The sequence below is a fragment of the Corvus kubaryi genome, unplaced genomic scaffold (genome assembly GCF_017639235.1).
Source record: "Corvus kubaryi isolate FWS band 111438036 unplaced genomic scaffold, C.kubaryi_AGA036_p1.0 37385, whole genome shotgun sequence".
NCBI lineage: Eukaryota > Metazoa > Chordata > Aves > Passeriformes > Corvidae > Corvus > Corvus kubaryi.
In genome coordinates, this window is record NW_024581127.1 from 14909673 (window position 1) to 14923055 (window position 13383).

The 13383-nt window shown below is 36.7% G+C and overlaps 1 protein-coding gene across 7 annotated transcripts in view; it reads left to right on the forward strand.

Moving 5' to 3' along the window:
• VPS13B (vacuolar protein sorting 13 homolog B) overlaps positions 1–13383 on the forward strand; it is a 437572-nt gene that overhangs the window by 67633 nt on the left and 356556 nt on the right. For all 7 annotated transcript variants that reach the window (XM_042036377.1, XM_042036379.1, XM_042036375.1 and 4 more), the window contains exons 12-16: positions 1023–1110; positions 6003–6194; positions 6783–6952; positions 9833–10027; positions 11598–11722. In XM_042036377.1, coding sequence (XP_041892311.1) covers positions 1023–1110; positions 6003–6194; positions 6783–6952; positions 9833–10027; positions 11598–11722 — 770 coding nt within the window. The remainder of the gene's footprint in view (positions 1–1022; positions 1111–6002; positions 6195–6782; positions 6953–9832; positions 10028–11597; positions 11723–13383) is intronic.

The following is a 13383-nucleotide window of genomic DNA, read 5'->3' on the forward strand; positions in this document are numbered from 1 at the left end:
GCACATATTTTAAACCCAAACAGTAAGTAGTCTGTGGTCTTCAAGCTAAGAAGTGCTGGCAGATTTGGACAGTGTTAATTCTATTGTTTGTGTCCTGTATTTGTCTACTCAGAGAAAATTTTGCTAATTCTGCCTTTTGTGGAAACAAATTTTCAGTCACCTCTAGTCTCTGTTGTTGTAAATTGTGCAGTAAAACTTCATTCCCTGGTTGTCTGCAATTATTAAAGACTGGTTGCAATGACCAAGGTGGTCTTTTCCAGGTGTGTTCATAGGTGGAGGTCTGTGCTGTTTATTGTACAGATAAGCCATTTACAATTTGGAATGTATCTAATTTCCTTTTAATTTAAATTTTACTATTTTCACCTTTTTAGTACTATTGATGAAGTGTAACCCTGAAGAATCACATGAGAAAATGAAATTAGTAAAATCACAAGTACTTAAATTCAGACTTTTCCTATAGTTTGTTTTAGTTTTAAGCTTTACTCTGGGTTTGGTCTGTCTTCAATGCTTTTACAATTTGCCTATATTTTTGGCAAGAGAGGAAACAAATTTGCTGCTAATGTATTGTATTATGTATAAATCCCAATGTTGGCATAAAGTCTTGATAAGTTTCCTGCTGTTGAAAGATAAAACCACAATATTCCTTGAATAACAATGCCAAACTGAATGAGCTGAAGTTTTCAGTGTATTTAATTAGGCTGATGTGTTGCATGTAAGAGGTCAAATGAAGAATATTTACTTCATTAAAGGTACTAATTGACTAGATGTTATTGATGAATTGGTCAGCATGTCCACAGGAATTATGGATGTGCATTTGTGTGGCCTCAAATGGAAGTTACATTACCTATCAGAAAGGTGAATTCTTTAGGATGACCTCTGTCCTTTGCTTTGATAAGCCTTTCCCTGTGTTGATGCACAAATCCAAACATGAATATATCTCTCTAATACCAGTCTATCAGTTGGTAGTCTCAAGATTCTTTCCTTATACAACATTTTCTTTGTTTGCTTTGCTTTGTTGGTAGGAGACATACACAGAGATAGCTGGAATGCAGAGGTTTGGGGCTTTCTACATGGATTACTTGTACACAATGGAAAGCACCAGTGGCAAAGGTACCTTTTTTTTCCTTTGTTTACCCTGATAAATAATAGAAACAAAGACTTTTAATGCCCAGATGGTCCTTGACCAGCTGTCCTCTAACTTACCTTAGATTTACCATTGGGATCATCATTAAAATGCTTCATCTTCATTGATGTCTTTCACAGGTTGGTTGTTTAGGTTAGCTGTTGATTGTTGGTATTCTTCCTTTTTTATTTTTCTTTTCCTGCGTAAGTAATCATAATGATATTTTTTATAGCCAGTTGCTAAACTGAAAGTAATTCTTTTGTAGTGTTCATGAAGTATAATGTCTTTTTTTTTTTTAAAGTTACTGACTTTGCATGTAAAAAAATATCTTTTAAGAAGCTGGTTGAAGAATGAGATTGATTATATACTTGGCACAGAAGATGAAAAGGACTATTGCTTTTCTTCTATGAAGAAAAACTCAAGGATGCAAGATAGTGTGAAGAATTATCTTTAAATAGATGTATCTAAACAATGTGATGAGCAAATATTAGCCTAAACCATGTGCACATAGATACTGGCCAATTCTAAATAATTTTTGAGATTCCTATCAATTCTTTTCTAAGTCTGAGAAGTGATTTTAATGCAGTAAGTATATCTAGTTTTGCAGTGTCACAAAAGCTGGGACAAAGGAGTTAATCTATCAGCAAGTAGTATGTTTATATTTTTAAACATATTCTTAGCATTAATTGTGATATAATTTCCCCCTCACTCCTCAGAAGGCTGTCATCTACAGCTGCTGCTCTGCAGTTTTATTGTCAAATTAATAATACCTTCTTCCCTATCTGTATTTATTATTGTGAATACTATTTCTCTGGATATCTGTTGGGAACTTCTTGCTATTTTGTGACTGAATTTATCTTCATAGTCCACAGTCCTTGCTTCGTAGTCCAATTCATCTGGATTTTGGTTTTTTGTGTTTCTATTTCTGTGTAAGAGAAATCACAACTCCTGATGTTCAGTTGTGTTTTCTTGACTTGGTGGACATTAAGGCTAAGAGTAGTAGGAAAGAACCTTCCAGTTTCCTGAGAGGATGGATTGTAAAAAACTCAGAAAAATAAGTAAATGATGCTGTTGCCTTCAGCAGTAGAGGCATACACCAGGAAATTTAACAGTTCTTTCCTGACTGAGGCTTTCCTCTGTACCATGAGTGTGGAGTGAAGCTCTGAAAATGTACAATTAAGAAGATGTCTACTGCAGACATCTTCTAGTATTAATAATGATATAATGTTTAATTGCACATTGAACTCCTATGTAGAGAAGTTGAAAACCTCAGGTAAGCCTTATCTCCTCTTTGAACCTTAGTATAGAAATTAAAATATGCACAGACTATGTGCAATATGAAGAAAAATTGTTTTTGTGGAGTATTTTGTCTTGTTTCTCTGAATGCATAAGGAATGTTATGATCATATCTCTTCCTGACTTTTAATTAACCCTTTTCAGAAATTACTGAACTTGGAAGGACTTTTTTCTTTTACTCAGTGCCAGGCTACTCATATTTTTTGGCTACATTTTTCCCTCCTTAGCTTCTCCTTTTTTTTCTTCCAGAATGCTTTCTCAGAGCCTTGGCTTCTATTTGCTCCATCAGACACTAGGAAAACACCTCACAAAATGTATCTTGGTTTCCTATCAAGTCTTTTTTTTCAGTATTACTTCTTTAGTTTCAGCAACCTGGCTGCGTAAAAGAACGGAATAATTAATTTTTGAATAGTTTAAATGGTTGTTGTTTCTCTAGAGCCAAGAACTTAAAATCTTAAGTTTTCAAATAGTTTTATTCCTCAGAAAAGCAAATGTGATGCTTTCTGCTAGTAATTTTCTAGCTAATTTTTCCATATTGTGGGCTAAATGCATAGTTGTTAAATAGAATATAAATGAATAGGTGTAAAATACTTATTTAAGATGAAGGTATAAATATGTTAAGATTTTGAAAACAGTATATATCTGCTGTATTTTTAATGTGTTGTTTATATGAAAGTTTGCATTTTACTATTTATTTTGGTATAACTGTTTTTAGTTACAATTAGTGCACACCACATACCGCAAAAAACCTAACCCAACTTAAGTCATAGGAGGCAGTTACTGTGATTGTAAGATTTTTATCTGCCAAGGCAATTTTGGTTTGACACATTCTTTGCACCTTTAACCTTTCCTGAAGCATAGGATTACTGATTAAACCACAAGTGCCTCCTGGATAACATTAACCCTTAGGAATTTTCATCTGTCACTTACAGAAGTGCATTAATCAATTTCAGTATTTTGAATGAAAGCAAGATAGTTATGCACAGTAGTCTTATTTTGAAATTCTGTCTGTCTTCCCCTTCCTTTATTTTTCTGGTTTTTTGCTTCGTATTTCAGTGCAGAACAATTTACCCGAAACATTACGTAGCCTGTCAGTTCCCTGACCACTGATTTGCATGACCTACAGACCTAGCAGGGCATGCTGTTGAAGTTACCTTTTGTTTGTAATGTGTACCTCTCTGCTTTGCTGGCAAGTTTATGATGCAGCACTCATTTTGATATTTTTTGTCGGTTAGAAGTAGACATGTGATTTCCAGAGAGCTTGAAAACTCAGTGGTTGAAAATTGGCTGTCTTTATGCATCCATGAAGTTTCAAGTCACCTGTGATCACCTACTTCTGTAGAACCAATAGATTTTGTGTCCCATTCTCTTTGCACTTAGTTGGAATTATATGGAGCTGTTCCAGAAATTGGTTTGTATAAATTCTGAAACTTAGATATCCTGTTCACATACATACAATATATACAGGCAAGTGTGGTTTTTCTTCTTTAAAAAGGTAGGCTGTTACTACTTCTGGATTTATTATTTTTGGACTTATTATTTTTTATGTGATGTTACAGTTTTTTACACCTTTTGGTAGTGTTCATCTGAAGTGAATACCATGTAGAATTGGAAGGATAAAAGTATGTATGTTAACTGCCTATAAAATAAATGCACAAGTCTGTAAGCTGGGTCTTAAAAAAATCTTTTTCAGGATTTATTCAAAAGGTTGTAACTCAGTTCCAACTGAAGATTTCAATAGGTTTTATAAGGTAGTGTCCTTCTGTCCTTTTATCTTTCTTTTATTGTTCTTTTTCTTCTCAGAAAAATGACAAACCAAGGGAAGCAGAGGCTATAAATGCTCTCACCATCAACTTCTGTTGAGCTTTTAAGGATAAAGTTAATTCTTCTGCTGAGTGTATAAGCCTCTAAAGACCTGCAGAGCATTAGGCCAGCTGTGCATCAAATTTGGCATAGTCTCAGTTTATTTGAGGACCTTTTTCCTCACCAGTGCTTAGAAGCAACAATGTTTTATGGAGTTTGATTTAAACATAAGGGAAATAAACCCCTATCCTTGCTTCCTTTTCCCCCAAGTTCAACTTCCCTCAATATAAAGACTGTTTAGAATGAGTGCAGTGAAAAGAGTTCAGTAAAGGAGAGAGACAAAAGGGTAAATGACTGGATTCCTCTTGGGCAACCAGAAATCATAGAATTATTAAGGTTGAAAAGAACTCTCTTAAGTCATTGAGTCCAACCGTTAATCCAGCACTGCCATGTTCACCACTAAACTGTGTCCCCAGGTGCCACATTCTTATATTTTTTGTACACTTCCAGGGATGGTGGTTACAATGCTTCCCTTGACAGCTTGTGCCAATGCCCGTAGCCAATTTCAGTAAAGACATTTTTCCCAATATCCAATCGAAACTGCCCCTGGTACAACTTGAGGCCTCCCATCTTGTAACTTCTTACACGGGAGAAGAGACTGACCTCCTGCCCCTGCTTCCAGGTAGATGTGGTGAGCAATAATGTCTTCCCTGAGCTCCTTTGCTCCAGGCTAAACAACCCCAGCACCCTCAGTTGCTCCTCATAAGTGTTGTGCTCCAGGCCCTTCACCAGCTCCATTGCCCTTCTGTAGTCTCAGAATCCGTTTAATCTTGATGTTTATTTTGTCAGACTGTTCATTTATGTAATGGTCAGCAAGACATTTAATGTTTAGTGCTTGTGTCAAAGCAATGAAGACACTTTCAAAGTGATCTATTAGGAAAAAAAATCAGAGTGAAGTTCTGCAAACTAAGTATGTTAGAGGGATGGGGGTATATTTTTACAAGTCATATGTGACAGGAAAACTTGAGCTTCTGAAATCTGCATGATTTAACTGAAGAATTTCCATGAAGTATGTTTAGAGAAATAGTCGTGCTGTTTGGTAGCTGATGAGTAGCCTGTATACAGTGAATGTGTGATTTTGGTCTACCTTATTACCCTACTTTACTAAACTACTCGTTTATCTCCGTTGGCTCTTAAAAAAAACCAGTCTGAGACATAATGATATAAGAAATTATCTTTCTTGCTGCCTGTACATCAGTGAATGGGGGTAAATGTGAATGGAAGGAAAGGTTTATCTTAGTTGGCAGTCTGGTTCTTCTAACCTTGTCAAGGCAGCTCACCTTTCAAGGGCCCAGATCTGTCATGTGTCTTTGCACCACACCTTTTCCTTGATTATTAGGGATGGGTATCTTGGTGACAAGCTGTAGAAAGTTTTGAACACCAAGGCTGTCACTGACATGTGGGGTTAAGTTGCCACAGAAGTATAGACACCTCCAAAGAGTCCCAAATTTGAGAAACAGGAAGTTCATGGAAGAGTTCCTAAGTTGTACTGTGCTTGGAAGCAAGGCAGAAATTTGTCCTGTTTGCTCTGCATTTACCAGGAATAATTTTGTTGAAACCTGTTAAACCAGTCATTGTATATTCATGTGTTATATTTGCATTGTTATATTTTTCTGTATGTTTATAAGTCTTTGATCACAGAATTTGAAACAGAAGTAGCTGATAAAAAATGTTCTTATGTCCAATTGTTTTGTGTAACTTTTTATAAAACTTCTTGTAGTTTCTGGGAATCAGCAAGACCTTTCTTCAGTAAAGAGTGAAGATTTGGGAAATGTTCCGGAGATGTCGACAAAAAGCCTCATTGTGGGTCCACTCAATCTTCGACTGGATAGCAGCGCAGTACACCGGATAATGAAAATGATAGTTTGTGCTCTGGAACACGAGTATGAACCATACAGCAAAACTAAGCCAGGTTTGCTCCTATTGCATATACACAAATATACTAATTAAACCAGACTCCGTTTAGTGCTCTTGAAGGTGCAGCTTTCAAATAGTTAAAACTCCAAACTTCTTGGGGATTTTATGAGTCCAAAGAGCAAAATGTAAAATAAAGATAAAATTAGCAACAATATCCCCATCAGTGTTGGATATACTTTTGAGATAATTTCAGACACTTTGAAAGCCCTTTGTTTTAGTCATAAGCCTCATGTTGAGTAAGAATGGCTTATTTCATTGTCTACTCTAGCTTAATTTTGGAGTCTTAGAGAAGAAAGTATTCCTATTGGTGTTTATTAGTTCACAATAATAGTCATACAGGATGAAAATGCATGGAAACAAGTTATGGTAAACTGTTAAGATGGGTTTCTGAGAGCAATACAGATTTCAGGTAGAGAAAATCCAGTTAGTATTGCATTTAGCCTTAGGTAAAACCAGTGTGGAATAACATTATTAACTATGAAGGGGTGGGGGGAGCTTTGCACTTTTTGCTAGTCTCTAGGCATTTCTAAAACATCAACTTTATATATTTTAGTGAAACATATGTAATCTTGATTTATTGTAGATATTATGGATGGAAATAGAACTATGCCAAGCTCAGAAGAAATAGCATCACTGGAAGAATACATTCCCACTAGACTTACAACGTTCACTGTTCTTAAGTGTACAATTATAATCCCTGTGGCAGAATTCAATTTACTAGACCACTTGCTGCCCATAATCATGGGTGAGAAGGTATGTATGCACAGATAATAATTCAGTTCCTTATATCAGTATGTGCTATTCTATATATATATATATATATGCATTTTCTTACTGGCCTATTATTTCATGTGCTGGAGGTATCACTGAGTTCTGGAGTAGTTTGGTGCCCGTGAGCCTTAAATTCAGATACCTAAAAGGAGTGCTGTCTGACTAGTTAGACTTGGAAAGTGAAGGTCTTGTGTAAGGATAGGAAAAATACTTATGAATAAAAAAGATTTTAAAGCATCAAGCAAATGAAAAAGCAGTTGATCAGATCTTTTGATCAGAAGAGAACCTGTTGTGGAGGTCTTTGCAAGCTTGGTAAAGTGTGAAATCTTTTAATACATAGGCTTGACAGAGACTGCATAGATGTTAACAGCCAGCTCTGTGCTAGTTCCAGACAGGATGTCAGCAGGACTTGGGCATTTAACTGCTGAATGACTAGCTCAGAGAAACAGAAATTTCCTAACAGCCTATGTTAGTTTTATCTTTTGGATATGCGTAGAATAATGCCAGCTGAAGAATCCTATACTGGTTTTGTTCTTATAGGCCACCTTCTTCAATGCACAAAGCTGAGGTACTGTAGGGATAAATCTGTGGCTTGTAGTGAAGACTTGCAGTAGGTTTCTCTCATGCCGAAGGCTGGAAAGTGTTTTATGCATAAGGAAGGAGTGGGAAGAAGAGAAAGCCCCATCAAGTCTTGAGTTAAATTTCTAGGAATTTTTGTCCAGTATTTCATCTAATAGGCTGAGAGAGCTGTGATAGCTCATCCTGAAGAAGAAAATGCTTCGAGGAGACCTCACTGTGGCCTTTCAGTACCTGAAGGGGGCTTCTAAAAAGGAGGGAGAGGGAATTTTGTACAGGTAGATAATGACAGAAAAAGGGACAATGGTTTTAAACTAAAGGAGATCAGACTTAGTTTAGATGTTAAGAAGAAATCCATTATTCAGAGGGTGGTGAAGCACTGGAACAGGTTGCTCAGAAAGGCTTTTTCCTTTTTAGCACTTTCTAATACATTGCACTGAGTAGTGCAATGGGTGGTGGTGCTTTTCACCTTATGGGCATGGGCAGATGGTATCTTTATAATGGGAGAACAGTCCCATGTTTGTTGTAGGTTTGAGGCAAAGAAGTTGAATTCCAGTGAACTTTTTGGTTGGTGTACTCATTACTTGGAGTCTCAATTTACATTTCTTGAATGAAGCCAACCTTATTTAAAATAATGATTTTGAATTTTAGATTGAAAATTGTACATACATCAACTTATTGTCCTATTTTGATGCATATTTAATAAAATTTTTAGATTTGTAGTGTAATTTGGATTGGAAGAGATGTTTGGAGGTGTTCTGCAGGAGTTCAGTGTCCTGGTCAAAGCAAGAGCAGGATGTTCCAGGGGTTGCTCTGTCAAGCACTGAATTAGCACCTCTTCTGTCTCTCTCTTCTCTGTACCCTCCCAGTATGTCGCAGTAGATAGCAGTAGGATCCTTCTCTGGCCTTCTCCAGGCTAAATGACTTTAGTTGTCTCTGTTTCTCCTGAGACAGAGCTCATGTGCTCTAACCCCATAACCACTTTGTTTCCAACAAACTTATTCTGGTATGCCCATGTCCAACCTGTGCTGGATGCAGTACTCCATTTTAATGGATGCCATAAAAATAGACTTGGATGTCTAAAATTGTGGTATTTATTTTCTATGGAAAGGCATCTTCTTTTGCTGAGATACCTGGCATAACTGTGAATACATAACAGATGACAGTGTAAAGGCTAGATCAGCATGAGATTATTATGGTGATAGTGCTTTGGAGTGATAAAAAGGTAAACAAATATTTTATAGGATGAAATATTTTGACTTGGCATCGGCCAGCTGGCAGATGATTACCAGCTATTCTCACTCCCCTTCCTCAGCAGAATGGGGGAGAAGAATGGGACTGGTCAGGTGGAGGGGGAGATCATTTACCAATTACTAGTATGAGCAGAACAAACTTGTCTTGGTGCAAATAATTTAACTTATTGCTAAGAATCCAAATAATATATATCCCCTATCCCTCTTCTTCCTTCAGACTCAATTTCACTCCGTTATTCCCTGACTCTTCTACCTCCCATCCCACAACAGAGGGGGATGGAGAATAGAAGATGGGGGTCAGACTGTAAAGCTGATCTCTGGCACTCCCTCATTCTTGCACTGTTCTGCCTTACTGCAAGTCCTTCCTCCAGGCTTCAGTCCTTGAGGGAGAATCTGCTCCAGCATGAGCTCTCCTCAAGGGTGCAGTACCCTTCAGGGCATATCCACCTACTCCAGCATGGGGGCCTCCGTGGGCTGCAGTGTGGATGTCTGCTTTTGTGTTGTCTCTTTCATGGGCTGCAAGAGACTCTCTGCTCTGGTGCCTGGAGCACCACTGCCTCCCCTCCTTCTCTGCCCTTGCTTTTCATATCGCTGCTTCTCACTTCTTCTCCAAGTCTTTGCAGCCTGTGTGACATTTTTGCCCATTCTAAAATCTGTCTGCACAGAGGTGGCCCCAGTTTGGCTGAGGAGCTCAGCTGTGCCTTGTGGAGGGGCTCCTGCAGCACTGGCTGGAACGGGCTGAACCTGGCCTGGACAGCCCCTGGTGTCCCCTCACAGAGGCTACCCCTGACTACCAGCACCTGGACACCTGCACCCAAGACAATTCTGGATAAAAAGTTGATTATTTTAAACTTCAAAGAAAATATTTTGAGAAGATTTGAGGATTCATAGTATAATGCCATGGTATCTGTAAATACTTTATTAGATGTAGATTCGCTTGCATGTTTGAGTAAGAACATACAGATATGATAAATAATACATCTGTAATACATCTGTAATATAATTATTACATGATTTTTCCCCCCTGCCCTAGAACTTAAGTGGACTGCTAAATGCTGCAAGTTTCCAGCCCCTGCGGCCTTTACCTTCCATCCGAATTTTGGTGGATAAGGTTAACCTGGAGCACTCAGTGCCGATGTATGCTGAACAACTGGTGCACGTGGTCAGCAGCCTTGGCCAGCCATCCGACAACCTGCTTCACTACTGTTACTCACACTGCTATCTGAAGGTAAATGAGGGCCTGAGATGTGTTTCTTACTGCAGTGTGCTGAAAAAAGATTGTGTACATATAGTTAATCCTAAGTGTTAGCAGGTTTCCTGTAAGAATGTTTTCAGCTAATCTAAAAGGCCATAGAGTAAACACATTTCACAGAATGTTGTTGTTTGGGATTGCTGCTTCTGACTTGAGCCAAGTGTTTTGTAATACGCACAGAGAGCTTCATGTGAGGAAACTGCAGACTGAAGCCCCAAGGTTCTTGTGACAAGACTGAATTAAAATAATTCAGAAAGAAACCTTTTTCCTCATCTGATAGAATGCTCTTATGATCCGTATATTGCTGTAAAACACACTTACAAACTTGATGGGATGTTAGCGGAGAAGCCATCACTAGTAGTATTGATAGAGCAAAACCGCCATAGTGAAGATATGCAATCAAAAACTGCTAACAAAGAACTTAATTGTTTTTCATTATAAGAGGACAGATCTCTGAATGTTCTCAATTAAAGATGCATTATATGAGAGGATCTCTTATTGTGAGGCTGAGGGAAGCCTATGGTATGGAAAACTATTTTGAGATGGTTCAGTTGGCATCTGCTCTGAGGAGGAGTTTTAAAGCAGGCCTTTCTAGCCTTTTTGGATGTGTTTAGGCAGTTTGAAACATTTTGGGTGCTACTAAAACATAAATATTTACTACTACTACTGTTAATTTTTCTCAATTTCCCAGTTATCTCTTCACTTCCATGCTGATATTTTTAGTAAGAATTTAATTATTTAAATCTTTATTATCTACATACAAGAAACTGTGTTCCAGAATTGCATGGCAAGCTTTCAGTATTCTGGGTGACATGTTTACCTTCTGTCACATTTTAAGTGATAGGAATTGCAGTACTGCAAGCTATCTGTATGTTTTTCAGTTTGAGAGGATTTTTTTTCTCTTCAGAAAACTTTTTAGTAGCAAAAGTTGGACATCAGCTTTGAGTTTTAAAGGGTTTATTTGCTAGCTTTAATAGTGGCTGAAGTGTCCTGTTCTTGTGAAGGGTGGTAGAGCATGTTAAAAGGCAACTCTACATCAGTTTGTTTGCCATATTGAACAGGGAAATATCATAAAGAATTTTTGTGGTGAATCGTTCTTTAGGCAGGCTCTTACTATGAAAAAAAGCTTTGAAGGGAACCTTCTGATTTCCTTAAATACCACTCTTTTGTACCAGTGTTGTTATAATTACTCAAAGTGATTTTACTTTATATGAAAAGCAGCATGTAATCTGCAAGTTTAAAGGATATAGACTGAAGTATTTGAATTGAAAAATTTTAATTCAGCATTTTTTAAAATTCATCAGACCGTAGTTAACACTTTTTGAGCAAAGAAAATATTTTTACATGCATTTCTAGGGCATTATTTGAGGTAGATTTTTTTGTAGCTGTATTTATGTTTGGGGAAAATGAATTATCTAAAAATAATACACAATTTATTTAATATTTACTGAGTATATTTATAAATACATATATTATGTTATAAAATATCTTGAAAGTAATCTAATCATGTGATAGTATACCATTTGACCAATTGAATTTGTTCCAGATATTTGGTTTTCAAGCAGCACTGACTTCTTTGGACAGTAAAGGACTATACTGCATCCCTGTTCCGGTTATCCCCTCATTCAGTACTGCTGTTTATGGCAAGCTGATCAAGTTCCACAAATATTGGTGAGCATTAAGCCTGTACAGTGTGTTTAAGTCATGTGCACAATTACATTTGCATTTTTTATGAGTGATTTAAAAATGCCAAGCTTCATATATATCTGTAAACTTCTCTGTCTCCTCTATCATATTCTGCTGTTATATCTGTTATCATTCATGGATTTCTTTGTAAGGATAGCTGTCAATAAACACTACAGTTTGGCTGAGAGAACTGGAGCATGGTGGTAATAATGCCAAGGTCACTGGTTCAGTCCCTGTATGGGCCAGTCACTTAAGGTCAATGACCCTTGTGGGTCCCTTCCAACTCTGCATATTCTGTGATACAGAAGCCCTGTGGTAAATGGCTTTCTTCTAGACCTTGTAGGTTTCTGGAACCAGTTACCATTCTTTCTTGAGCTGATACAAAAGCTGAAGTTACATACTGATGGCAAGCTTGATTTTTTTTAACTGAATAGGTCAGCTTTTTCTTTTTTAAACTCAACCAAATAAAAAACAACAAACTGGGGGTAAACCCCCCAAATATCCCAAACCCACAGCGTTTCTACTGCACTTTCCTTTGTTTCTTATTACAGTTGGAAGTGTTTCAACATTGTGATGAGATATTTAAACTGTTTGTAGTAGTTCAGATGTTAAATAGAAATATTTTTCTTCTGAAAACAGTTCTGTACTTTATTATGAAATGTGCTATATAATTTTTTTTAGCCTTAAATGCCATGGAAATTCAGTGTTTAAATTTATCTCTACAGTTCAAATCTTGTGATCATAAATGTCAGTGTGTAATAGTTTATATTAATAGGTTACATTTATAAAAACTATTTTCAGGAAAATGCATTTTGGCAATACTTGGGACAAGGTATTAGTTTTCTTTATCCCTCATTTTGAGCAGTAGCTGTCTGTAACATTACTTTATGACTAAATCCATGCAAAATAATTTTACATAAAGTGACAAATTAATAAAAAAGCAATTGCTGGTTAAATACTTTGGCTTCAAACGTTGTGTTGTATAGCTAATTTTAAGATAGATTTGTTTGTGAAACCTTAATGGATTATACAAAAAAAGTCTACATCTATGATTATTCTTAGTGTCATGTAAAGAATATACTAATTTTTCTCTCACAAGCTGTGATACCATGTTAAATGTAAATGGGTTTTAACATTATCAGCACACCACCAGGTGGTAGCAGCCTAACTGACTTTGTCATATTTTCTATCAATAGTTTACAAAAGTATTAACGACTTCAAATTAATTGCTGTTGTGTTGTAACATTGTGTTGTAACATAAAAAATAAATGTTTCCAGGATACCCTATAATCAGCACTAATCAGAGTACTTCAGGACTTTACAATTGACAACCTTTCCTTTCATTATCTGACATTTAACACTAAGCTCTGGTTAGTAATCCTGGTTAGCGAACTGTAAGAATAAATTAGTGTTGAATGGCAAACTTAGACTTCTTTACTATATTGTAAACCCCAGGCATAGTTGTGCAAAATCAAAAAAATTATTTTAGAGATTAATTTTTAAAGACATCTGTCATCTGACAAGTTAATGGTATTCAAGTGCTGCTGCTTTCTCATGAGTGTGTTTTTGCTCTTCTGCGCGTGCTCGTGCTCGCTGTGCTCTGTCTCTTGCTCGCTCACACTTGGTTTCTTGTGCTTTTCCTCGTG